General features: G+C 38.1%; 2 protein-coding genes across 3 annotated transcripts in view; one reads left to right on the forward strand and one right to left on the reverse strand.

The window, feature by feature from the left end:
- Positions 1-19,938, reverse strand: part of elmod1 (ELMO/CED-12 domain containing 1) — a 36,815-nt gene extending 16,877 nt beyond the window's left edge. The window contains exons 1-8 of one of the 2 annotated variants that reach the window (XM_052026193.1): positions 19,853-19,938; positions 15,577-15,722; positions 13,646-13,674; positions 7,361-7,458; positions 5,422-5,551; positions 4,129-4,262; positions 3,960-4,028; positions 2,186-2,209 (exon numbers count right to left, since the gene is read on the reverse strand). In XM_052026193.1, coding sequence (XP_051882153.1) covers positions 2,186-2,209; positions 3,960-4,028; positions 4,129-4,262; positions 5,422-5,551; positions 7,361-7,458; positions 13,646-13,674; positions 15,577-15,721 — 629 coding nt within the window. In that variant the 5' untranslated portion in view covers position 15,722; positions 19,853-19,938. The remainder of the gene's footprint in view (positions 1-2,185; positions 2,210-3,959; positions 4,029-4,128; positions 4,263-5,421; positions 5,552-7,360; positions 7,459-13,645; positions 13,675-15,576; positions 15,723-19,852) is intronic. The other variant, XM_052026194.1, reaches the window with a different exon arrangement.
- A 34-nt stretch (positions 19,939-19,972) lies between these two features.
- Positions 19,973-27,657, forward strand: part of alkbh8 (alkB homolog 8, tRNA methyltransferase) — a 32,167-nt gene continuing 24,482 nt past the window's right edge. The window contains exons 1-6 of the mRNA XM_052026191.1: positions 19,973-20,267; positions 21,075-21,315; positions 22,177-22,305; positions 23,106-23,201; positions 25,640-25,744; positions 27,393-27,463. Coding sequence (XP_051882151.1) covers positions 20,139-20,267; positions 21,075-21,315; positions 22,177-22,305; positions 23,106-23,201; positions 25,640-25,744; positions 27,393-27,463 — 771 coding nt within the window. The 5' untranslated portion in view covers positions 19,973-20,138. The remainder of the gene's footprint in view (positions 20,268-21,074; positions 21,316-22,176; positions 22,306-23,105; positions 23,202-25,639; positions 25,745-27,392; positions 27,464-27,657) is intronic.

The raw sequence follows: 27,657 nt of genomic DNA on the forward strand, positions 1-27,657 counted from the left end.
GCCAGCCACCTCTGACACTTCACTTTTGGCACGGGACTTCGGGGACTTGCGCGCTTCTAGGTCTCTGCAGACCTTCTCATGGATCTACAAATTGTAACTTGCTCAGTTTCTGTATTTTGATTAATATGGATCAGTAAAGACATTTATTCTACTGCACCGTTGTCGTTCTTGCTCTGTGAGCATGTAACATACACCATAAAGTTTGGATTTATTGCCTTCATTCTTCTGATAATGCCATGGAGAAATATTGGCTTGAAATTTTTGCAAGGCTAGTAGTTCCATATAGAATTGCCTGCACAAGTCTATTGTGCTTCAAAGCTGCTTGCTGCAGTTTCCTCACAGTTATGCAACTTCCATTGAAAAGAATTTATATTATTTTCAACTGGTTGAGTTAATCAAATTATTTTTATTTTTCAGTGTTTACAGCTTTTACTTCTTTTAAATTTAAAAACATGAATAAAATGTTTAATTAACAGCTCTTGATCGTGAATGGCTGATAACTTTGACAGCTGTTTCAGCTTGGGGGTTGCAGTTTAATAAGCTGTCAAAGCATTTCTGTGGGAAATATGATTAAAAGGCTCTGGATTGCAATGTCAGACAGCAAGGCACTCAAAAGGAAATTCTGGGCCATTTTTTCCTCACTTAGCAATTAAGCAGAAGGAGAAGAGTGGCCAAATTATTTTATCAACATAAATGATCTGGTTCTTTATCTCACTCTCTGTGGAACCTTGACATGAGCAAGTTAATTTCTATCTTTCCTATAGTACAATGATCACAGTTTAGAGAAGCTCGGAGCTTCTAAATGCAAGTTCTCTCCACATAAATGCAAATTGTTGTTTTTCTTTTGTCAGCAACTATTTGTCTTGCTGCAGCCTAAATGATGACAAGTATCAAAATCTTCAGTCTGGTGGCAGAGAGGGCTTTCAATCCCCCAGCTTTTTCCAATGTTCAACCTCAATGTTGTGAGCCTGATTTACTTATCATAAAATCCTTAATGCAGGTTGTTACACAAGGGAATCTGGCACATTTGTTTTTACCACTTGGTTCTGAACACAGTAGGCTAAATTAAGCTCTTCCACTGAGTTTCTAAACATGAAGAACTAGTTGAAACTATACCTAATTTGCCTTTCCTGTAATGAAAGACCAGAGTGAACTACATCCTTTCTTAGTTTTGTTCTAAAGGACAACTCAACTTTCACGAGGTATTGATACAAATCATAATTTAGAGCTAATGCACTTTATTCCGATCAACACCCCTCGATACCATACCCCTAATGGCCTATCGTATGTAAAAACGGAAAATGCTAGAGAAGGTCAGTGACCTGAAATGTTAATTCAGTTTTCTTTCTCCATGTCTGCTGCCTGACCATTTGAATATCTCCACCATTTCCTGACTTTATTTCAGATTTCCAGTAGTTGCTTTTTTTTTGACGCTTGGTCAGTCTATTCTTCAAAGTGGCAAGCAGTGCACATTAGGTCCCTAGCAGATTGGTATTACCACCAAGCCACATTACAAATACTTAATCAGATATAAAAAAAAACTTGTTTTCAATATGTTCATTCTATAAAAATACAATTATCACCACCTGGTCTGCTGTCACATTCCAATTCTTTCAGCTGTCAAAATCAAAACGCTTTTTATGCACATATAATCTAAGAATTATTCTTACAGATAGCTACATTCTTTTGTAAGACCATCATGTTTTCCTAAACAGACCGACAGACTAGGTTGCCATTTAATTTACAATTTGACATAGTAGAAACTTTATAAATTAATTTCCAATCCACAAGACAGATTGCCTTACAAGCAAAAGGGTTGAGGAGAGGTAGATTAATGTATAATAATAAGCTTTTTCCCCACATTTTCTTTATTAATTGCACTGCACCCTTCATTACACTAATAAAGAGTTCTTTCGAATGGAACTAGATTGCATGTCCAAGTGTGGTAGGGATCCAAGTTCTTACTAAATATTAATACACTGTCTGCAATAACAACAAGCAAGCAGGATAGGAGTAGGGCAAGGATACCTGGGGCTGAATAGCTGAAAACTCTAGAGTGCAATTTTCTTGAAGAATATAACAGCAGCACAGCTTTTAAATGATTGTCCAATGAAAATGCTTATCAAACAATGAGATCAAATATAAAGAATGATGCACATGATTAAAAAAAGTGATTCAAAAGTACCTTACATCTTCTTTAGTTAGTTCCCTAAAAGAAAAGGATGAAATTAAAATAATATAATGTTCAACTAATATGGCATTGGCACATATTATAAAAATGAAAATAATACATAAGATGGAAATGAGGTGAAGATAACTTGCAGAAAAGGTGTGCAACTGGGATCTGCCTGTCATTTCACAGATACTACTTTTCTGCACGTGGAAATGCTCAAGTCAGTTTTTTTTGAAAGATCCCAAGATATTTTACTACACTTGAGCAAATATTGTGCAAGGTAGAATTGATCTTGCATGTACACAAAAACCTTTCCCCCAAACTCTCCTGCCCTAGAGCATAGTGGAGACTGTGTAGTGATTTAGACATTAGATTGAGGATGGGGATGGGCAGGGGAAAGGGAGACCAGAGAGAAGAGCCATGGAGATGATCCGGGAGATGACTGGGCAGGAGGAGCACGAGGCCACTAGTTAGAAGGCGAGTGGAGTGGGCTGATTATTAACAATGAAAAGTTAAAGAATGAACCTACCTCTCTGAGGAAGATGGATTCTGCAGCCCAGGAAGCATCTGGCTCTTTTACTAAAGCAGGTCTAAACCCTCCGGTTTGGACCCGTTTTAGTCCTCGAGTTCCTGAATATACACATTCAGGCAATTATCAAAATAAGCTTATATAACTTGGTGTAAATAAAAACCTGCTGCTATTGCAAACTGTTCATTCATGTAGAATTCACATTGAGTGTTGATATGAGCATAATTTTGAAGGGGAAATACATAATTATAGTTTCCTTATTATCAAATGGCCTGAATTGCTGCTATTACCACAAAGTTTCAAAGGAAATAGTGCAATCACAATTTTCAAAATCCTCCCCCCACTGCCCGAGGTTTTTGTGCGTGTGCATGTAGTATGCACTGAAAATCCCAATGTGCATAAAGTACCTGTTGTGTGTTAGCAGTTCTTAAATATTGTGATTTGTTGTTTTGCTGCTGCATATCATTTTGTTTTATCAACGAGTGTTTCAATAGTTAAGGATGCCAATATAATGTTTATGTGGTCATTGAATATGTGAGGAATGTAACAAAGGGCAGGCATGGTAGTGTAGCGGTTAGCGTAACGCTATTACAGCGCCAGTGTCCCGGGTTCAATTCCGGTCACTGTCTGTAAGGAGTTTGTATGTTCTCCCCGTGTCTGCGTGGGTTTCCTGTGGGTGCTCCGGTTTCCTCCCAGATTCCAAAGACGTATGGGTTAGGAAGTTGTGGGCATGCTATGTTGGCGCTGGAAGCGTGGCGACACTTGCGGGCTGCCCCCAGAACACTATGCAAAAGATGCATTTCACTGTGTGTTTCGACATACATGTGACTAATAAAGATATCTTAAGTAATCAACCTTCTATTGATGTTCAGTGGTGTAATCAATTTAGCTTTTCCATGAAACTTTCATCTTTTGTCTCTCACCTCAAATGCTCATTTTTCAGTTATTGATAGTTAATTTCTTTTTAAAAAAAGATGTTATTTTGTTTATTGCATTTCAGTAACATGTCACAATGGACTTTATATGGAGTGAAATCAAAGCTGACCTTCAATGCTATCACTTTACCATGATAAGGAATTCCATGCTGTGATTTTAATTGCAGTGTACCGGATGAACTGAGGGCATGTATTGTTCCATGTAAAAAGTGCAGTTCTGGTTCTGAAGTTACAAAAATTAAGTTATCCAATTGAAATTTGATCCACAATCAATGACAACAGATTCTGAATAAAGCATTTTGACTGAATATGGTCCACTTACCTGTATTTTGGCTGGTGAGAATCAAAGAGAACTCGGCGAGCAGTTGCATTGTCATGTTCAGCAAAATATCTGAACAAAAAAATTAATGAAGATAAACATATGTGAAAAGGTGAGGAAGGGAGAAATCAGAAAAAATAAAATCTAAAAACTGCTTACAATATATACTTACACCAAATTATGTAACCCCAACATCCCCATTCCTCTGAAGTCCGTCTTTGGGTCATCACCTTGGAAACCTATTTCACACCACTGCTTACTAATTCGACCATCCAATGTTACATCAGGACGAAGGAAGGTCCACAGCTGACAGCAAGCATAGAGGAAAAAAAAATCATATTTTTCTGATTAAATTATAATGGGTAAATAATCGTTAGTTTGAATTCAAATGCAATTTCCTATAATTAATATTTACATGGGATAAATGTACGCAATAGTTTTAAGCAAAACAGGTCTGTACAGTGCAGCTGCTGTTATTATCATAGACATTGACTCTTACGGTGTTGAGGGAACAGGAAAATATGATAACACAGTGGAGCAGGGAAACCTAGAGAAGCCAGGAATGCAGACGTTCTAATAAATATAACAAAAAGACATCATTCTCATTGTTTCTGTCTCCATGTCCAACCAGTTGCCACCCAGAGTGATGACTGAGTGGAAAAATGCCACTATGGAAGGCCATAGTTGGGGACCATTCAGTATTCCCCCCACCCCAGTGACAAGAAGCAGTGAAAATTGGAGGAAATCATTCTGTCATCAGCACAGTGGAGATGATTGATATATTTCATGAGTTTCTGGGCAAGTATTGATTGATTGTTGGTGGCAGAAGATTTTCTTGTAGAACTTGGTGCTAATTGCCCACAAATAGTGTTATGTAAAGCATTTACCAAGAGACACAAGAGAGACTGCAGATGCCGGAATCTGGAGCAAAAAACAAAGTGCTGGAGGAACTCAGTGGATCAAGCAGCATCTGTGGAGGCAAAGGGATTGTCAATGTTTCAGATCGAGACCCTGCATCAGTTCCTTTGCCTCCACAGATGCTGCTTGTTCTTCTGAGTTCCTCCAGCAGTTTGTTTTTTGCTAAAGCACTTACCTGATGTACCAAGATATTCCTACCTCCCCTTAGGCACCAGATTTTCCCAAGCCTTGTGAATTCTAACTTGATACAGCTTTTGCAATAACTAATACAATTTATTTACATGTTTTTCTTATTTTTCCTGTGAACTGCTGAAAGACACCTGGAATTCAGTATTAAACAATGATTAGTAGAAATGTTTAAGGTTTAGCACGTCTTATGTTTTTAAAATAAGAAAAGAACTCCTTTAAGAAATTAACAAAGAAACCAAATCTACTCAATGCCATAGGTTCAGTACACACTAATTATTTTAAAGGGTTCATCCTGCAGGACTGCACTGAAGTAGAAGATAAAAACAGAATGTGTTCTGCAGTCTCTCCATGTACTAACCTTCAACAGCATTTCTTCATGATGTGGATTTTCTGAATCATATTGATCTTTGCGGAGTTTTTCCACTTCTGCAATCAATCTTGTATATCCTACAATCTGTAGGAGACAGGCCTGCAGAGAAATCCCAAACCTTGGCAGAATAGAAAAGCATTTTCAGCACATTTATTTTGAGAAACAGATTATTATTCATACACCTGCAATAAAATCAGGACATTACCAGGTATCTCAGTAGTACCTGGTATAATTGTCAATCGTTTCATCTATGTAAAATACACATCGAACATTGATACAGGCATAATTTTGAAAGGGGAAAGAAACCCAATTGTATAGTCTCCTGCCTTGTTAATGGTGTGAATTACTGCCATTAGTATAACGTTGCAGAGAAAGTGGTGCGATCAAAAATTTCAAAATAATAATTTTACCAAGTTTTTTCTTCCATCTGATGGGATGGGATGAGATGATGAGGGAAAATTAGGTTGTTAAAACTTGAGCCTAAACGCTCTGCAGCCTTGAGTTCTTGAGGGGAGCAAAATCATACACAATTTGTGTCCTGACTAACAATCTGTGATTTCTGTTTGTTCAGAATGTATGCATAGATGGAAGACAGCAAAGGACAGATAAACTTTGATAGTCTAAGCTTGAATTGCCCTTTAACACTATTAAGCTGGAGTCACATGATTGTGTGATTTACATTTGTGTGGAGTCCATACAGCTTTTTGAAAAGGAAATTAAATAATTGTTTCATAAACTGACGAATTGTAAAGGATTAAAGTTGCTTGGGTAATTTAACACATACAAATGTATAATGTATAAAAGCTAATCATACTTTTGTGGAATAACAGAGTAATGAAAATAATCCCATTTCTCTTTTTTCTAATCTACTTTATCCCTTCCTTCCCGACTAACTCCTCATTCCTTCCTTTCTTGTCCCCTTTTCTGATTCCTTACCTCCTATTCATCATCCTTTTCCACATCTCCATTATCATCTCTTTCTCTCCATTAACCCTCATTGCTTAACCCTGATGAGCATTCAAATTCAAAACTGGTCCTAGGTACTTGCATGCAGTGCCATGAGATTAACCAATAATACTGTAAAAAGTTCTACCTATTTCACAGTGTTTCATACTTATTAGAACAAAATGCTCTGCCATTAATAAATTCATGGCTGACCTTTTACCTCATTGCCACTTTCCTGAAATCAACCCACATCCTTGATTCTCTTAAAATATAACAGTGTCTTGATTTCTGTCAAAATTTACTCCATTTTGAGCCAACATACCCCTATTGTACAGAGAATTTCAAGGATTCATAATCTGCTGGGTAATGAAATTGTATTTTATCTCAATCCTGAATGCCTGACCCATTATTTTGAAACTCTGATCCCAGCTTCTATATATCCCAGCCAGGAGAAACATCACCCAGGTGTCCACCTTGTCACATATTGTAATAACTTTTTAATGTTTCAATGAGATCACCTATTCTTCTTCTAAACCCTGGAAGGTATGGGTTTAGTCTGCTTAATCTCTCATGAGATTAATCTCTCTAATGTGTTTTGGCAACATTAGAAAATTATCTCATCTTTCATGGGAACCATGAGAAAACACATGATCCTTCAACTTCTTTAGGTAGCCATCCATTCTCTAAAGTTGAGGTTGCTTTATTTCTTACCTAACACACTACCAAATTGGTGTCCAATCAGAATTAGTATCAGCACCTCAAAATTCATCAGCAGTTTGAAAATTGCTCGATGCAACATAATTCCACGATCAGCATGAGTGGCTTTAACATGAAACTGTCCTGGACAGAGTCATTTTCATATTCTGTGTGTACTATGTGTGTATATATGATATACTATGTTACATCTAGTATTCATATTTCAGATTACAGAGAGTTATCAAATCTGACAAAAGTTCATAGGATAAAGTTCAAGTTTCATTACTGTGGATTGGTGTCAGGATTAATCTTTTTCAGCTGCATTATGTTATCAACAGTCTTTTCTATATCATCCATATGGGCAAGAACAGCAGACTGGAGTACCTGCAAACAAAAAGAGAACAGAAAGATAATAGCAAAACAATAGCCAAACAGCATCTACTTCAACAAAAATAAGTTTGAAGCAATCTGATTTCACCACGTTATAGTAGACCTCTAACAAGTAAATTTTGGAGAGCTGTTTCTTTAATATATTCAGTTGATTGCAGATTACAAAATTGAAAGTCATTGCAAAATTAATTATGCTGACAGCTTTTGAATGATGCAGGTCATTTGATAAACAATTAAATGTTAAGGTAAAACTCTGTTCATATTTTTTTATATCTCCTTTAATGTTAATTACATTATGCATTCTTTAAATTTCATTCACAAGTATATTGAGGATATTTATCTTTGGATTACTATTTTCTTTATAGTTATCATGTGAAATTTGTTAAGTTATTTGTTTGAACAACTAGGTTTATGTTTTTTTCTTTTTTCAGTGGGGGAGATCGAGCAAAATTAGACAATAAACTGGGGGGAATGAATAATTGGATGAATGGAAGGAGGAAAATAGTCCTGTGGTCTATGCTTTAAAATAGATTAATTCAACAGGGAAACAGAGTTAAATTTGAATAATATTATCAGCATGTATCAAAGGCTTAACCCATTGATGGATATATATATTCAAACTGTTTCAGTACAATCACAACACTGGAATCTACCTGACAATGTGAAAAATCACCTGGGTGTGTCCTGTTCGCAAAAAGCAGGACAAATCCAGTCTGGCTAGTTACTGCTTAACCAGTCTACTGTCAGACATCAGAGAGGTGATGATGGTTGTCATCAACCCATCCTAACATGGAAGTAGATTGCCAGTCCTTGGGCCTAAATCTCCCCAGACAACAATGCTGTGTAGAAATTTCTTTCCCAGAGGAAAGTAAATTCTCTGCCCTACTACACAGCACCCCCCCCCCCCACCCCTGCCCCCCGCCAGCACCTCCTGAGGGTAGTGGAGGCAGATCATTAGATATATTAAGGTGGAGATGAATAAATATTTGGAGGATCGAGGAAATGGCACAGAAGAGGATTTGAGGCCAGCAGAGATGAATAACAAAAAAATACCAACTTGACCAGGACCTTTTTGTTTCTGGGTGTTTTGTGATTGTATTTACAGTATATTGCATCTTACATGACCCCAGGATATCCTCATGAACTCCACAGCTTATAAATACTTTTTGAAATGTGATTATTGTTTTAATGCAGCAAGCAATTTGTATAGTAGCAAACTTCTACAGAGAGTAAAATTACTGAAAATCTATATTTCTGAGTGATGTTCAATATTGGTCAGGACACTGGGGATAAATTTATTGTTCTTCAATACAAGATCACAAGATATAGGAGCAGAATTAGGCCATTTGGCCCATGGAGTCTACCCCACCATTCAATCATGGCTGATTTTTTTCTCAATCCCATTCTCCTGCCTTCTTCCCATAACCCTTAACCCCCCCTTACCAATTAACAACCTATCAATCTCTGCCTTAAATACACATGCATGGTAGTGTAGCGGTTAGTGTAACGCTTTACAGCGCCAGCGACCTGGGTTCAATACCCGCCGCTGTCTGGAAGGAGTTCGTACGTTCTCCGTGTCTGCGTGGGTTTCCTCTGGGTGCTCCGGTTTCCTCCCAGATTCCAAAGACGTACGGGTTAGGAAGTTGTGGGCATGCTATGTTGGCGCTGGAAGCATGGTGACACTTGTGGGCTGCCCCCAGAACACTAAGCAAAAGATGCATTTCACTGTGTGTTTCGATGTACATGTGACTAAAAAGGAAATCTTATCTTATCAATGACTTGGCCTCTACAGCCCTCTGTGGCAATGAATTCCACAGATTCACCACCTTTTGGCTGAAGGAATTCATCCTCATCTCAGTTCTAAAGGGACATCCCTTTATTCTGAGGCTGTGCCCTCAGATCCAAGACTCTCCTACTAATGGCAATATCCTCTCAACGTCCATTCTATCCAGGCCTTTCAGTATTCAGTAGGTTTTAATGAGATCCCACTTCATCCTTCTGAATTCCATTGAGTACAGGCCCAGAACCATCAAACACTCCTCATACATCAAGCTTTCCCTGGATCATTCTTGTGAACCTCCTCTGGACCCTCTCCAGGGACAGCACATCTTTCCCTAGAAAGGGAACCCAAAATTGCTCACAATATTCCAAATACAGTCTGACCAACACCTTACAAAGCCTCAGCCGTACAACCTTGCTTTTATTTTCTAGTCCTCTCAAAATGAATGCTTACATTGCATTTACTACCAACTCAACCCTCAAGTTAACCTTAATGGAATCCTGGACTAGGACTCCCAAGTCACTTTGCACCTCCGATTTCTGAATTCTCTCCCCATTTAGAAGATAGTCTACGCCATTATTCCTCCTACCAAGGTGTATGACAGTACAGTTCCCTACACTGTATTCCATCTGCCACTTCTTCGCCCACTCTCCTAACCTGTCCAAGTCCTTCTGCAGACTCCCTGCCTCCACAATTCTACCCATCCTTCCACTTATCTTTGATACATCTGCAAACTTGGCCATAATGCAATCAATTCCTTCATCCAGATCATTAACGTATAAAGTGAAAAGTTGTGATCCCAACATTGACCCACTAGTCACTGGCAGCCATCCTGAAAAGGACCCCTTTATCCCCACTCTGTCTTCTGCCAGTCAGCCAATCTTCTATCCATGCTAGTACTTTGCCTCTAACACCATGGGCTCTTATCTTGTTTTGCAGCTTCTTGTGCAGCACCTTGTCAAAGGCCTTCTGAAAATCCAAGTAAGTAACATCCACTGATTCCTTTGTCTAACCTGCTTGTTAGCTCCTCAAAGAATTCTAATAGATCTGTCAAGCAAGATCTCCCCTTAACAAAACTGTGTTGATTTCGCCCTATTTTGTCATGTACTTCCAAGTACTCCAAACTTTCTTCCTTAATAATGGACTCTAAAATTGCACCAACCACTGAGGTCAGGCTAACCAGCCTATAATTTCCTGTCTTTTGCCTCCCTCCCTTTTAAAACAGGGGTGTTATATTTGTGATTTTTCCAGTCCTCTAGGACCCTCCCTGACTCCAGTGATTCTTGAAAGACCACTACTAAAGCATCCACAATCTCTTCAGCTACCTCTGCAATAATGCTGGGAGATCTTTTGCATACACTGAAAGATGAGATAGGGCTTTAGTTTATCATCTCATCCTAAAGATTGCCTCCAAGTATAGCACTCTGAACTGCGCTGGGTTTTCATCTTAGGTTTTTGATCTGATCTCTGGAGTGGGACTTGTACCCATAACCTTTTGACTCAGATTAAGAGTGCTTGTAATTGAGTCACAGCTGACATCAAATCAGACATTTTGATCTGAAACAAATTTACTTAATCATGGGTTCTACAAGAAAGTTTGCCTAGAACCTTCTGAACTGAATTTATTACATTATTTGCATGAATTTGGGATTTTATTTGTACTACTGTTTCTATAAATTGTTATGCAAAATATCTTTTTTGAAAGAAGAGTCTTCCAAAATCTTGCTACCTTTACATAGGTCTTTTGTGAGACCATAACCGCAGAGCATAGGGTTTTGGGATCCTCAACAAATAAGGATACATTTGCTTAGAGGGAAGCAATGAAGATTGTGCAGATCGATTTTTGTGATAAGAGGAGCTGTCCTTTTGGGAGAAATTAAGTGAAAAGGGATTATAGTTTTTGAACTTTCAAAGAATGAAATTGATTGGAAATTTTTTTTCTAAGAACCGGGCAGAGGTTGAGGACTCTAAAAATCATATCATAAAGGATCAGCCATTTAGCACTGACACAAGGGTAAATTTCTTCATGTAGAAGATTGTGAATCTTTGGAATTTTGTTCCCCAGAGGACAGTGTTTTCTTAAGTGTAATGGATATTTTCACAGGGCAGGAATTGGAGCTGATGAGAAAGGTTCAGCCATGATCTTATTGAATGACACTATAGGCTGCAGTGGTCATATAACCTGCTCCTATTACTTTTTTTATATACCTGTAAGATGATGCTTCAGTTCAAAGGCATCAAAGACTTGTTTCTAGATGGAAACCTTTTTGTATTAAACATGAGAAAGGATCTGAGAAAAATTAGAAACGTAACAGTAAAATTTTCAAAAAGCCACACTGTTAATTTGGTTCAATGAGAAGAAATCAAGATGAACTACATATAAATAACGAAAGAGTTTCACATGGATATAGACACTCTCCAAGTTAGAAGAGGGAACTTGCATGGTTCAAATTTAATGTGGTGATCAGATGGGAATGGATTGCAAGGAAGCAATGGGGCGGGGGGTGGGGGGGTGTGAAATTTTGAGGGAAATTTTCCGTGAGAGATTGAGAATCATTAGTTTTTTTTGAAAAAGCCACTAAGCTTTTCCAATCTTATACTACCTTCTGCATGCATCAGGGCAAAAGTAAAAAAAAACAAAGAAAATATAGTACCCCAACAGTTTGTGTTCTCAGCAAAGCTGATTTTTTTCTTGCATTTCTATAACAAATAATGACCTCGGTTATTCCAATATTCAAAGATATTAGCTCCAAGTGTGACATTAACAAAAATGACCATAGGACATTTACGTGATCACATAGAACTGTGGTGTCAAATTATAGCAAAGGTCCTTAAAAATAGTGGCTCTTCAATTTACAGAAAAATAAATGGCAATTCTGGGTTTTAATTAATGCAAGGATAAATTGAATTGGATGCCAATATGGATAAATGCATTTCAATTTCTTGAAATAAGCTAAGAAAAACCAAAGAGAACTTCAAAAATCTTTTTCAAAAAAAAAATCACAAAATTAAGACTCAAGTTTTGACTTTAGAAGTGGTGCAAGCAGGAATCAATGCTTATATTGCCTATTCACACTCCTGTTGAACTGGGGGAAAAAAAACACATTTTCACCTGCTCATCTGCATAGTATCGAAGTTTCATGATAGTCATAAAAATTAAATATCACGACTGAAATTTCCAGAAGATTTTAAGTTGTCTAGCTTAATGAATTTTTGTCTTTAATGCAGCATTTTCCACCCACAGATTGTTTGTCTTTTGAAATTGTAACTGCAGATTGTTAGAAAAGGTCGATTTCTAACGGTGGATTTAGCATCTGAATTCAAAAAGTAAAAAATGGCTTTGTGAACAAATTAACTAGTTTTATAATCTGCCAAGTCTGTTAAACTTATAAGCAAAGAAAACATAGAATTACATTACTAGCATTGAAGATAAAGTAATCCCTTAGATCCAAGAGTAAGAAGTATCAATGACCTTTGAAAAACAGCATTAACACAGGGACGGAGCTGTAGGGAAGAGCTGGGTAGAAGAGAACAAGTGCAGGTGGAAGCAAAGAATGTGAGGAGAGTAGACAGCTAACAGAAGTGATTGAGCAGAAAATTAAGCCTTTTTGGTGAGTGCCTGTGGTATTTTGTTAATGCTTGAGCATACTTTTGATAAAACCATTACCCGTTTATTTAGTTTAAGCATACCCACTGCATTGTAATAGTTTATAAGTAATCTACAGAAATCCATGGCAAGAGAAAAGGTTTTGACATTGGAGCTAATCATTTCTTTAGCCATAACTGGAAGATAGACAAGTCTGGGATAGTAACTTGCTCTGTTTATTTTAGATTTGAAAGAAATAGAAAAAAACTCATGCATTTATGTTCAGCAAAACTCAGTTAATCAGGTATTCCCGGGACTTTGGTGGTGTCAGACTAGCAGATTATCCAGACTATCAGATGTTATTCTATTAATACTCTCAACGCATTTAATTGACTTTATAAGGTTTTACACCTTTGAATAATAAATTTTTCAGTGAACCTGGTGAGTTTAAATGGACCACAGCAAACAAGGGCCCTGGTGAGTTTAAAGAGAGAGGGGCAAACAGGGGACTCGATGAGCTTAAAAGGAGTGCAGGGAACTAGGGCCTTGGTGAGTTTAAAGGGATCAATACCAGTGATGAAAGACTACATTGTTACTGATCCCAAACTGCTCACGTCATTGTATTACAAAATCTAGCATTCATATGGTTTGAATGATAAGGACCGTGGCATTGTGTTATGGAATAGATTTTCACTTAGTATTAGTATTGTCACAGATTAATTGTTTAAACCTTATTTGTTAAAGGAATTCATGTCCATACTGTTTATACCTTGCTAATAATCATGAAAAGAATACCAACTAAGTATTCTACTTACTTCATTCCTGGAGGATTTTAATGATGATTCTGGCAAGAAAATACAGAAATCAATTATTCTACTGTGCAATCAAGGAAATTCAACAGTTCATAATAAGCTGGAATAGTACATGCAGTGCATTGCACTGGGCTTAAAATGACTGTTATTTTGTTATTGCTGTTTGACAATGTTTGCTGAGAGCATTTTCTGACCACCTTAAATGCAATCCATATCTTTAACAGTGGAGTTGAGCTTTCAGAATGCAATAAAGCAGTCACCAAGCAGACAATGTTTTCTCTGTTAATACCTGCCAAATTGACAAAGTATATTGTCATTTATATTTAAGAGCAGCAACATCAAAAAAACATATTCAGTGCAAGATATTTTAAAGGAAAATGTCATTATTATTTATGCCTTACACTTCAAAACCTCCAATAAATATCTGCCAATGAGCACTCTGGGATATAAATAGGATTGACCATTTCTACACCCCTGGGTTCTTCTCCATTATGATGCATTGCCTGATCTCAGTCAAATGTCAATTTGCTGTATACTTCTGTGTTAAGATAATCATTGAACCCATCTTAACAAGCCTGCCAACTAGCAAGAGAGAGCAGTCAACACACAAACACAGATTTCCTTTAAACACAAGGTGTTATTAATGACATTAATGGTATTGTAGGTAATCCCTATCATTGACGTGAAGGGTATCCTTAATGGAATTTTTATGAACTTTTGGAGTTTTTATTTGTAATTTCTACAAATCTTTCACTGAAGTAAGTAGGCTTCTCTGTTTTCTGACTGAAACTGTGCACTCTGTCATCAACCTGCCCTTGTCAATTATTGGGGATCTATTTTTCTGCTATTTTAATAATCCATAAATTGCAAACAGATAGATTAAATAAATTGTTCTTTGCTCCCAATCTATTTATCCATTTTCATTAACTTAGCTTAATATTTTTAAAAATGCTTATAATTTCTATTTTGGGTATTTTAAAGTTTTTTGATTGTTCATTTTTAAATTATTTACTTCATTTTTAAACACGTCTTGAATGTTTCTGAATGTCCTCCACATTTGGATACACAGGGGGATGACACACATCACAGGTGGCGATTTGCGGTGGTGGGCCTGGGCTGAGTAAAATTTTGCCAATTATAAAATAACTAAAATAATGTTTCTCCACAATAGTTTGTTGGCTACCATCATTACTAATGCTTAATTTGTAATGGATACAGATAGCTTTTATCATAACATTTTTACAACTTCAAGGCAATGTCAAAAGGACAACTAGTTCCTCCTCAAAATGTGGCACACAATTTTGTCAGTGCCAAACAATCTTTCTAATAGGCAGCTTGCTGACCTTGAGATAAGAAACCAGACGGGACAGCTGAAGTACACCAGCACTTAGAAGGCACTTCAGATCATTTGGCAACGTTTTGAAGAACCTACTGCAGGAAAAAAATTAGCATTTTGAAACCTTTTAAGTTTGAAAACCAATCAAAAATTTGCATGAAAATGTTTCTCACATCTACATCTAATTTCCTCTGCATGCAGCAGATTATCCTTGATTACACAATGGCCACCTCCCAACTTGCTTCAGCAGCTTCCTTGGATCTATAGACTGGAATTAATATTAGTTATGTAGAAGCCTTGAAGCATTCAATCCAGAACAGATGATCTTCAAAAATGTGTATTAGATCACCACAAAATATTATTTCAAATTTAAAAGGTTCCAATGGCTAAAGATGGATACTTTCAATCTGCAAATGAGATTCCTCTTTGGTTGGCAGGCAACAAGCTCTTGCATCTTTCTCCCATAGTAAAAACAGTGCAAGACAAGTAAAAAAAAATGCTTCTCAGAAAAAAAATCTGAAAATGAATTACATCCCTTTTCTCAGTTCAAAATGATATCAGATGCAGGAGTTTAAAAAAAACCTTCCATATCGCTTACCTATTTTCAGTGTCCTTTGAGCTCCAGGCTTTCTGCTGTAGCAGATTCTCTGCAACTCACATTTTCCAGTTATTTTTCTCAAGGCAAACTTGAGAAAACGCCACAGACATGTGCAGTAAAAGTACCAACACAATTGGACCAACATCCTGAAGTCAAACAATAAAAATTTCAGATGGGACCAAGTCAAGACAAGAAATACTTAAAATAATTATCAAGCATCTACCACCTAATATTTAAGAACTTATAATCCATATTGAAGATTTGTTTTCAATTTTACTAACAATGAATAAAAAAGTTGCTTTGCACTATTAACATCTTAGTTAATGTCAGATTTTTTTTTTGTTTCAACAAGACCGGGTGTACTCTCATGTTTTTGTCTCAGAACTTTACAAAAATCCTTTCAGTCAACTTGCTGCTCTTTCCTTCCTGTAATAGTATCAGCAGCTTAAATGGCTTAGCTATGTGCCCCACTTACCAACTCACCTTTGATCTATCCCAGGAGGTCTCACTATATGGCTTCCCATCTGCAACTAACTTGCTAGTCATAGACCATCCCGTGCCCACCACCACACTCATCTCTTATATTAAAAGAAAAAAGGGCAGATATGTTTAAGGAGAATGAAAAATACCCACATAAATTTTAATCATGTCACATTTTTTTTCTCTCCTGGATTGCTATCAGCAGTACCAGAAGACTATTCTTTACTTCTTGGACCATTCTAGAGAATTGACAACTCTTAACCACAATTGTATGCTTACTTTCCACAATTCAAAATGAAACTTCTTTTTCAAGCAGATTTTGTGGAAGTTTAAGCATTTGCCAGAGTCTATCAAATTTGAAGGAATTGTGGCCAGTATATTTAACCCCTTCAATTATTAGCCAAGCTCTTGCAAAGCATTTCTGAAATGGTCATATTTTAATGGTACTTTGTTTGCTGCCACAGAATTATAGATTTACAGAAGTTCTTGACCCACTGAGTCTCTGCCACTCTTTGACGGAGCTATTCCCTTACTACCGTTCCCCTGTTACATCTTCAGTCTTTGCTGTTAGCTGACAATAGCCAGATTATATAGATCTTACTATCTTTTGTTTAGGGAGAAGGAAAAAAAAATCAGCCAGAGTTCTTACTCTTTTCTGTTATTCAGTAATCTTCACTGAAAATACTCAAGTATCAAAGCTGAAGAGCAATAGAATTGGGGTCAATTTTGATGCCTCCATGGTTAATTAACCTGAGGTCACACTCTAAAGTTCAATTTGATAAGGAACTGGGGAGCATTTAATGCTTTCAGCCACATCACATCTTCAGCACAGGGGAAATGGGACAGAATTATAATTAGAGAAGAAAACAAGAGCTCAGAGCCAAAGAACTTGTACACCAAATACTGAGAGAGAAAACAGTTTCATTCACTATACTGCATTTATTAAGAAGAAAATCAGACTAAATATTGGGTGTGGTACAGTATTAAGTGTATTGAAAAATCAGGCTATAATGTTTTAACAGTTCCAATTGACTGCATAAATCTAAACTTGCTGCTGGTATGATAAATGCACTAATTACAGCAATAATTCATCTGTTCATTGTGCAAGTTCAATCAATCACAAAAAAGCACCATAAGAACTCATTAAGATATTTAGCCTCTCCAGCCTATTTCACTATTCCATAAATTCATAGTTGATCTGTGACCCAATTCAACAAAGCCACCTTTTCCTCATATCAATTATGACCACAGAGATTTTTGTTAACTAAAGGTGAAAGATGTGCTACTTTTTGTATATAAACTACTGCTAGGCACCGCCAACTTATCTACTGTTGTTTCACATGCTAGCACACTAGTTATTTTGTATAGACATCCAACATCTTATTTGCATGGAGGTTGGCTTCACCAGACTCTAGAATTTAGAATTAGAATAGCTATTTTGTGTTTCTTCCTTTTGAATATCACTGTGAACTTAATGATTACTGTAAATTTTCACAAAGAGGCTGTTTATAAAGTTTTCACAATTGCAATATTAAAGTCCCATTCACTTTACACACTGCAAGATGAATGTGCACTTTTGCTAGTAGATTCCTTTTAACATTCACATTTTCAAATAAGCACCATTGCATGCCAACATGGCACCATGTGATGAAAAAAGGGCATCTTAAAGTTGATAAAGCCATATAGATTTAATAATACGTTTCTCAAAGTTTGTCTTTTTTCCTCATATGGCGTCTCTGCAAAGAAACAGATGTTTTCCTTTGTTCTATTGACTGAAGCATCCTCCACAGATGATGCAAGACAAATCTTTAACAGTGTTAACTTCATCTCAAGAGGGGGTTCCTTTTCATAGCAATATTGCAGCATTATTTTTGAGCATCAATTAGCATCCACATGGCCTCCAAGAGAGCCAATTGATTCATAGCCTGTTTTGTGCAATGAATTCCAACCAACTTGGAACTAGATTGAGATCACTGAAATTAGCACGTTTATAATTCAGGGATGAGAATTTGACTCCAATAATGCAGGAGGTACTTGAACATAACTTTTTTTTAAAAAAGCAGCTCTACTTTTAAACACTTAGCCATTTTCATGTGCAAGACTGGCAAGTTTTCTTTCAAAAATAGATGCAGTTATGCAATGGCTAGTTGTCAACAATGAAATACTGGTACCACACAAAACTTAAATTACTCAATGACAATATTTGGACTGCCATTTGTACCATCTTGCTGTGTGTAAATTTATTCAGGTTGAAGGGACATTGGGACACCTCATGGTTGGGGACAGCACAACACAAATGTAAGCTTATTCTGCATATTTACAAATTTTAAACACAGCTAATATTAAGTACCAATTAGCACAACTTAAATAATAAGTTGAACAACCATCGCACTTCTGTGGGATTTTGAATGAGTGAGATAAGTTGATATCAATTTTGAAAAATGAGCACTCTTTACTCTCTAATTCTCCACTGAAATATTTTATAAAATGATGCTGAAACCAAACCGTTCGCGTCACGGCAGTTTCAATGAAGGCAGCCCGAACTCCTGATTAAAAATGGCCTTGACGTTACCTGAACAGTATTCTGCTTGAATATCGACACATCGTATTAATTTAATTTTTTATCATTTAATAATATATCAACAGAAACATTAATCTCGGTTTACAATTAATTAAATGAAATGGCATCAAAATCATGTACACATGTCCAATAAACACTTCTACACATGACACGGGAGTAGGTAAACGTGACAACACTGAGCTGGTGACAATATTCACCTTGAATGATCAAAGATACCCGTATTACAGATTCAGCCTTGTTTCCGGGGCGTTAGGTAGTTTAAAAATACGTCTACTCGTTAAGGTTTTAGAAACGAAGTCATAAAATTAAATTGCTCTATAGAAAATATATCATCATACAGCTCTTCCAAAGAACAATCAAATCACATGTCGCAGACTAAATTTATAATTGGCGCAATTTCTCTCGGTGTTTTACGAAGGATGGGATTTTTGGTTTACGTAATCAATTCCAATGAATTTTAAAAATATATACCACACGAGGATTGTAAACCGCAGGCCGAGCCTCCCCTGCCAGGGCAGTGATGCGGTTATTGTTAAGTGATGCTCGCTGGTGCTGCGAGGATGCAGCCCGACTCCATTTGCTGCACCTCGCTGAGGAGTCGGGGACGGGAGGCACGTAGAGCGGGGTGGGGGGTGGCCGCAGAATGCCACTGCAATCAGGTTGGCAGGGTGGGCGACGCGCTTCGTATTAAATATCACGCCATTCAAACGTTTGAATCAACCCTCGAATCTTTTGTTTTGTAATCAAACCCTTGAACGATGGAAGTGATGGATTCCCACCATCACTCACACGTACATCACACCCTACATCAGCCTGACCGGAGCCGCCCGGGAGTGGGGATAAATTACTGAGGGGGTTCAATACCCAGCCGCCGCAACCCGAGGCTTTCTGCAGCCCGTTTAATTACTGCACGGTGTAACGGGGGGGGGGCTAAATAACTGACCCCCTCCTCTCCTCTCCTCTCCTCTCCTCATGTGTCTCTGGGATTCTACTGCGCTCAGGAGCAGGATTAAACCTGATCAAGGATTTCGCAGGTACTTGGGCTGGCGGCGAAGCGCCGCACCGGCTGCGGTCCAGGAGGAGATGCGGGTCACCTGCCTTAGCAGCCGCCCCTACCCTACCCTACCCTGCACTGCAATGATAAACCCTTTCTCCGACCATTTGTTTTTCTTTCCCTCTCCGCTCATAACCCAAGGCAGGCAGACACTCATCTACCTTCATGAGGCGGATCCTCTCCACCGGGCCCGGGGATTCACCAGCACTTCAGTCAGCCGGCGAGTGACGCTGTTACCATGGTAGAGGTTGCGGCGGAAGTACAGGCAGACGGCGCCGGAAACAGGAACCAGCGACCCCGGAGGACCCCAGTCACCAGGCCGCAACCCGTGGACCGATCTTGTCAAGAGAACTATCCCTTCACATAAAACACCAGTTGTGCCGCTTCTCCGCTCCTCGGCGCCGACGCCGGGGAAGTGTTGAAGCCGGATTGCGGGCGGTTGCCCACATGGCGGCCCCCAGCCGCAGAAGCGTGAAGTTGTCCAAAGGAGAAAGGAAATTACTGAGGAAACAAGTTAAAGCGCAACATCTTCTCCTGAAACACGACGGCATCGCAACTGTGTCCGGGCCGACTCAAGTACGCTCTTTTCTCTTGTTGGTAGCTTGTCTTCGGAAACTTGCTTGTGATAATTTAAAGCATCCACTCGAAAACCATTTCTGTTCAAGAGCTGTTGCCCAATGTTGGAGGGTTAGGATTGTGATGAATATGATTGCGATTTTGCCCTTCTTCACTCAAAGTTGAGCATGATCTGCGACCTTATGAACCCACTCTAAATCCGAATTATTAATATGGGTAAGGAATAGCAGGCGATTCACATCCGCCCCATCTTTCAAAAGTTTCTTCGACGAAATTCGCTAATTGATAAGTACCATTTCATTCTTTTGGCTGTTAAAGTTAGGTTTTACTTTATTCTTACTGCTGTAATTTTATAATCCCCATTTCCTTTAATTCCCTTCAGCACTCCCCCTACTCTTGTTCTCCTGATCTTTGACCACCCGCATATCCGCTAGCACCAGATATTCACTTACTGATTCCCTCTTATTTATTTGTCCATGTGCGTTCTCATACCCGATTTTGTTGGTCAAATGATGTTTCTTCGGATAACGATCAGAAGGTAGTAATTGTTAGTATTCCACAACATGTTGTAAATGTACAGTTCTAATTTATAATCTGTGATAAACAATGATGGCCCTTACCTTGCAACCTTTGCAGGATAACAAAAGTTTAATTCAATGGTCATGCAGTTGAAAGTTGGAAAAATTGTTTTAAATTAGAGACCAGTTTAAGATTTTATCATTTCTTTAATTTTCTTTTATAAAACATACTTGAGATGTGTGGAATTTTTTTTTAACTGTCTTTTATCACTGATGTTATATCCTTTAGCATTTAGTCATAGCCAATGGTGGTTTGGGCAATGGAGTCAGTCGACAGCAACTGCTTGAAGTATTACAGGTGTTTGGAACAGTTGAAATCCTTCTGATGTCTCCTAATAAACCGTATGCATTGGCAACATTTAGTACAATTCAAGAGGCCAGGGGGGCACACAATGGTCTCAATGGACAAGTCTTAAAGACTGATGGAAGTACCCAACCTATCACTTTGTATGTGAATTTTGTAGAGAAAGGTAAGCTCATTTCCATTTTATGATGATCTTGAGTGTTGATTTTTTTTCAGTATGTTATTCTAGTTTCTTTATCAAAGATCTGATGTTGACTTCCTTTTTAAAGACATATACCTTTTTGCAAAAATATTATCAAGATTTACAAAATGTCTTCCTTGCTCAGTTTTGAGGAAGGGTTGCTGACCTGAAACATTGACTGCTTTCCCTTTCCACAGATGCTGTTTGCTAAGTTCTTCCGGCATTTCTGCTTTTGGCTAAGTTTCAGGAGTATTGTGCTGTCCTACTTCATTACAAAATTAGGTGAAGACAAATAGATCTTTAATGATTTTTTTCTTAGGAGCAGTGTACCAATTGGTAATTACATAAATCTGGTCTCTTCAAATGCATTGTGGGTTTTGTGGCAACAGTTCATTGAAGTCTTGCATAAATGTAACCTGGCTTCAGAAGTAGTAGTAGAAAAATCAATCGATAAATCATTTGCTACACAGATAATTGGTGCCTTTCCTGTGTATGATAGAACGGCATCTTTTTCTGTACTTTTTTTTTTACGAGAAGTTGTTGTGCCAGCTCTGATGTAAGTAACAAAAAACAGTCAATCAGATTCCAGATCAATTGACGTAAACTATAAAGCCTCCCTAGGTGTGCTGTCAGGTGTTTGCCTATTATTATTTTTGGGCATCACTTTTATCATTCATTTCCCAGCTTTAAAGTACTTTGAAGGTTTAGTATACAGAAGTGTTTAGATATCCAGGAATCTTAACTAATTATCTATTAGAAAATTAATGTTGATAAGAATTATCATTATTTGTGCTAATTAGAAAAATTATTTGTAAAATAAAAAAGCTTTTAATTTTTTTTTCAAAGTTGTTAGTGAAGAAATTTCTCCTTTGAGCCTGCCACCGGGCCTTCTGGTGATCGAAGAGGTTATTTCTCCTGAGTATGAGAAAAGACTTTTGGCATTTGCAGATGGAAGCACAGACACAAAAGAAAATGGTGAGCAATACATGGGGACACAGAGTGGGGGGGGGGGGGGTGAAATCGGGGAGACAGTATGTTATGTTCAGTATTACTGTGTCCCATGACTCAAAGTGGGGAAGGAGCATTCAGGGATGAGGATGAGAACCTTGAGCCTATGTGGTTGGAGCACACACATGCACCTTGTGTAAGGTGTGCACCACCTCTCAAACTACCCATCCGTGGGCCCTGTTGGCCTACCTAGCCCATCTGGAAGAAGCTGCAGTTGGAGAGGAGGAAGCAGGAGAGAATGACCTTTCTGTGGACCAAGCCATTGATATGCCTCTGTCTTCAGAGACCCAAGAGACTGGAGACTGCAGGTGCTGGAATCTGGAGCAAAGAGTAAACTGCTGGAGGAACTCAGCAGGTTGAGCAATACCTGTGATGTTTCAAGTCGAGACCCTGCAGTCCTGATGGCTTCATCTTGTGGGATCTGTTTTAATATCAAGCTTGCATTATTTTTTGATCATATCTGATACTATAATATGCACCATGGAATTATGGAAATGATTTGTGGTATCATTCTGAATGGAAAGTCATGAAATGGAGTGAATGTAGTGAAAATACAATGGTAAAATTTGATGCCTGTTGGTATTTAATATTTGCCATTTTGCTAACAGACTTTGATTTAGTTTTGCACCGAGGCACTAGAAGCTTGTATATTTTAAACCCTGAGTCTAATTAATTATTTTTAAATGCGTAAGTAAGTAATATTAGAACATCACAGGCAATCTGCAAAAGCTTTTCTTGTACATCTTCTTCCTCTTTTTTTTCCACAGTCCAGAGGTCTTTGAAACATCGAAGAGTAAAGCACTATGGATATGAGTTTTGTTATGACAACAATAACATTGACAAGGATAAACCTCTACCAGGAGGTACCTTAGACCATGTATTTCTGGCTGTTTTTGGATGTGATGCAATAAATATTTGGAACATAATTAATTACAGAAAATATGCTGTTAACATTTATTATGTATGAAGTTTGACATTTCTTAGTTTTAACTGATTCTTTAAATAAAATCCATTTGCTAAACTAGGAATTATAATTAAGTAGAGTTCTACAGCTTTTATTAAAGTAGAAACTGAGTGGCAAAAGTCTTGCATGTTTTCCCTGGTGTCTGTGTGGGCTTTCCCCAGGTGCTTCAGTTTCCCCCTCCCCTAGACAGCTTCCTTCTTGCAAGATGTTCGATCAGTGCTGTTCCAGTTGGTTATCCTCCTACCGTACTTAAATTTTCCTTTTGTCCCTTATTTGTGCCAGCAACCTCTTGTCCTCTACCAAAGGGAACAGCCTCCTCCCTTACATTCTGACCTCTTACTATTTTGTATACTTTTATCAAATAGCACCCCTCTTCCCCCGCACCCCCTCCCCCCCCCTTTTTATAATTTCCTATAATTGTGTGACCAGAACTGAAAACAATATTCCAGTTGAGGCTGGACCTGTGTTTTATAAAGGTTCAGCATAATCTCTCTGCTTTTATGCTCTAAAGCTCAGAATTGTGTATACCCTATTAACCATTTTTACTGTCTGCCCTGCAATTTTTTTTCAAATATTTATGCTTTCAGGACCCTCTGCTCCTGCACCCCTTTTAGAACAGTATCCTTCTACTTCGCCTCTTGATTCTTCCAACCAAAATGCATCAACTCACATTTCTCCACATTAAACTTCAACTGCCATGCATCTACCCATTCCATTAGTTTGTTTGTATCCTGCTGCAATCTATCAGTACCCTCTTGGCACAAAACTGGCAATGTTATGAAATGCAATCTGCAAATTTATAAATTGTGGCTTGCAATCCCCAAGTCTAGGTCTTTAATATAGATCAGAGAAATAATGAGCTTAACACTTATCCCTAGGGAATGCCACTATTCACTTGTCTGCAGTCTGAAAAACCAAATTTTGTTGTCTGTTACTTAACAAACATCATGTCCATACTATTAATGTCCTGGTGCTTCAACTTTGCTGACAGTGCAGATACATTGTGCAGTACAGAGTGCATTGAGGTATTACAGAATAAAAACAATAACAGAATACTGAGTAAAGTGTCACAGCTACAGGGATGTGCATTACAGGTAGACAATAAGGTGCAAGGTCAAACAAGATAGATTGTGAGGTCAAGAGTCCATCTCATCGTATAAGGGAACCGTTCAATAGTCTTATCACTGTGGGATAGAAGCTGTCCTTGAGCCTGGTGGTTTGTGCACTCGGGTTCCTGCATCTTCTGCCTGATGGGAGAGGAGAGGAGAGAGAATGACCTGGGTGGGCCTATCATTGATCCCTTTTTCTGAACAAGGGAATAATGTTTGCCATTCGCAATCTGCTTCGTATTTGGCCTTGCATCTTATTGTTTGCCTGCACTGCACTTGCTCTGTAACTGTGACACTTTATTCTGCATTTGGTTATTGTTTTCCCTTGTACTACCTCAATGCATTGATGTGATGAAATGATCTGTATGGATGGCGTGACCTTGGAACACGTGACAATAATAAACCAATATTCCAATTTACTCTCCAATCGTCTGGTACTAACCCCTTATCCAAAGAGTGTTGAAGGATTATAGTCGGTCCCCTGCACTTTTCCTCCCATACTTCCATCAAAAATCTTAGGATGCCATACTAGGAAGGTGTTAAACTGCCATTACTAGGAAATCTACCTCAACTATTGGAGTGGGCCTTTTTGTAAAAAAGAAACGCATTAAAAGTTAACTGGCCAATTATATATTGTAAGTAGAGTGAAAGAATCTATGTGTCTATTTTAAATTGTAAGTTAAGTGCAGAGGTAGGCCTGAAACAGAAGATTTATTGGAATTTCGGAAATAAGGATCCTTGATCTCTAATGATATAGATAAAACTGGAGTACATCTGTTCATTCTCACACCTTGTTTGGAGGATTTTTGTAGAGGCAGCATCGGTGATAATACTCCAGTGTCTTGATTGCCTAGCTTTTCTCACTGAGGTGCACAGGAGAGGGGATCACTTCTGCCAAATAGACCATGAGATTAGTTCCTAGTTCAACTTGTTGACTTTCAAATTGCATACAGGTGACACTGTTGGTGTAGCTTCATGAAATGAAAAATTGTGATACGGACTATTTTCTAGGAATGCTTGCACCCTCCGCCTGCCACCTGACGTAACTTGGGTTGCCTGAACCCGATAGTATGGAAACAATAGAATCCCACAGTTTATTCCATTTGTTCCTGCCCATGACTCCTAATAACATTCAGACTCATTTCCAGCATTTGTTTTGTTCTTTTGTTGTGCATAGTTGCTAGTATTCAAGCACTTTGATAATTTTTGTCTTTTTTTTAAATAATAGGTCTTCCTGAAATTTGTGATGAAATTTTGGAGCAATCCATGGAAAAAGGCTATGTGAAATTCAAACCTGATCAGCTGACGATAAATCAGTATGAGCCAGGACAAGGTAAAATACATGCATCTACTTCATATTGTATTTTGACCTGCTATCGAGTGTGTGGGGTAGGTAACTGAAAGCTCAGGGACTGAGAGAATCTCTCATGTGAGCTAAATGTCAGGTTTGTTAATTTAGGATTGTGTGCCTAATTCATGTTGCAATGGAACATGATTTTGTTTCCATCTCCTTGTGCACTGTAAATTAGCCAAACATTTTTAAAGAAATATTTTTAGTTATTAATGAGAAAAATATAAATCAATATTCAATAAATGTTGGTATTCCACTCTCAGTATTTCAGGGAAATCTTATTTTGGGATTGTATTACATTGGTATTGTGGCTAACTTAACATTAAGTTGTGATCATCTTCAAGAAATGAGATAAATCCAGTTGCAGTAATTATGGAGGAATCTCCCTGCTATCTGCTGCAGGGAGAGTCATAACAAAGGTTGTCCTCAAAAGCTGCCACCTTGTGGCCGTAGAACTGCTATGATTTTTGGTGTGGATTCTCTCCCTCAAGGTGCAATAGAGATAATCTTCACCATGTAACGGTTCCAAAAAAAGTGTAACATTGTAAAAATGTAAGTGTAAACATTGAAAAATGCTTTCACTCTGTAAAAAGGGGTAGTATAAGAGAATCCTTTTGAAATTTGGTTGCCCTGAGAAGTTTGTCTCTCTTTGACTGTTCTATGATGACATGCAAGTTGTCAGTGTAACCAAAGAATCCACCATGGATTTAATCCCATTGCGCACAGATCCAGCAAGCTTGTGCCCTTCAACCCTCTTCTCGATCTTCCTTGTCACAATGTTCACCTCCAACACAATCCCCACTGGAGTAGAGCTAATCTGCGGACATATGGGTAACTATGACTCCAACATTGAGTCATTTAGCTGCAGTTTGAAGGTCAAGATGTCAAACCAGGAATTAAGCACATAGTCTGCCAGGCAGAAGTGATCCCCTGTGTGCTTCAGTGTTAGGAGTCATTGACAGCAGGCACCTCAAGGCACTGGAGGGGTATCATCAATGCTGCCTTCACAAAATCCTCTGAATTAAATGGCAGACTAAGCAGACCATTGTCAATGTTCTCCTAAATTGACATTCCCAGCATCAACACTTTAACAACACTTGGCCAAATCTGCATACCTGTAAACCTGATTCCTAAATCAGGCATTCCAACCTTCATTGCTGTAAGACATTTTAAGAAGGACGGAGAATTGCTCAAGGATATTTGCAAAATCTTCTTGAGGGTGGGGGGAAAGGAGGAAAATGTAACATCCTCACTGACTGCTAAGAATCCCTGGCTTGCGACCATTTAAAAATGGAGAAAGTGTGTACATGAAAGCAGCAAGCACCAAGTCTTTTCAGGAGCATGTAGAAGTGACGTAGAACCCAGCAAACAGTTCACCCTCCTGCCACATCCAACTCCCACTCTGCAGAGTCTACAGAGTCCCCCATAGGCATCTAAAGTCAGCACAGCAATGGAGTGGAAGCAGGTCCTCTTCAATGAGAGAATGCCTAAAAAGGAAGAGAATATGTACTGTATTATTTTATCTGTCACTTTGCAGTGAATAAATATTAAAATATGGGAATTGTGATTCAGTTTTGGTTTTTATTAAGAGCAAGATTAAAATTTGTATAATTTTTGCACTCTCTGTCAGGAATTCCTCCCCACATTGATACTCATTCGCCATTTGAGGATGGGATTATCTGCCTGAGCCTTGGAGCAGAGGTAAATTTAGACTTGGATCATAAATAGTAGATGAGATTTGATTACTGAATTTCAATGAGAATATCTAACAGGACAAAATTAGATACACTGAAAATATTTTGGTTTCGGTATTTGCATTTTGAATCAAGAACTGGCAAAATGATTCGTTGTTACCTATAGTGATGTTTTTTAAACAATTGACTTGTTTGTATCTT

The sequence above is a fragment of the Pristis pectinata genome, chromosome 11 (genome assembly GCF_009764475.1).
Source record: "Pristis pectinata isolate sPriPec2 chromosome 11, sPriPec2.1.pri, whole genome shotgun sequence".
Classification (NCBI taxonomy): Eukaryota; Metazoa; Chordata; class Chondrichthyes; order Rhinopristiformes; family Pristidae; genus Pristis; species Pristis pectinata.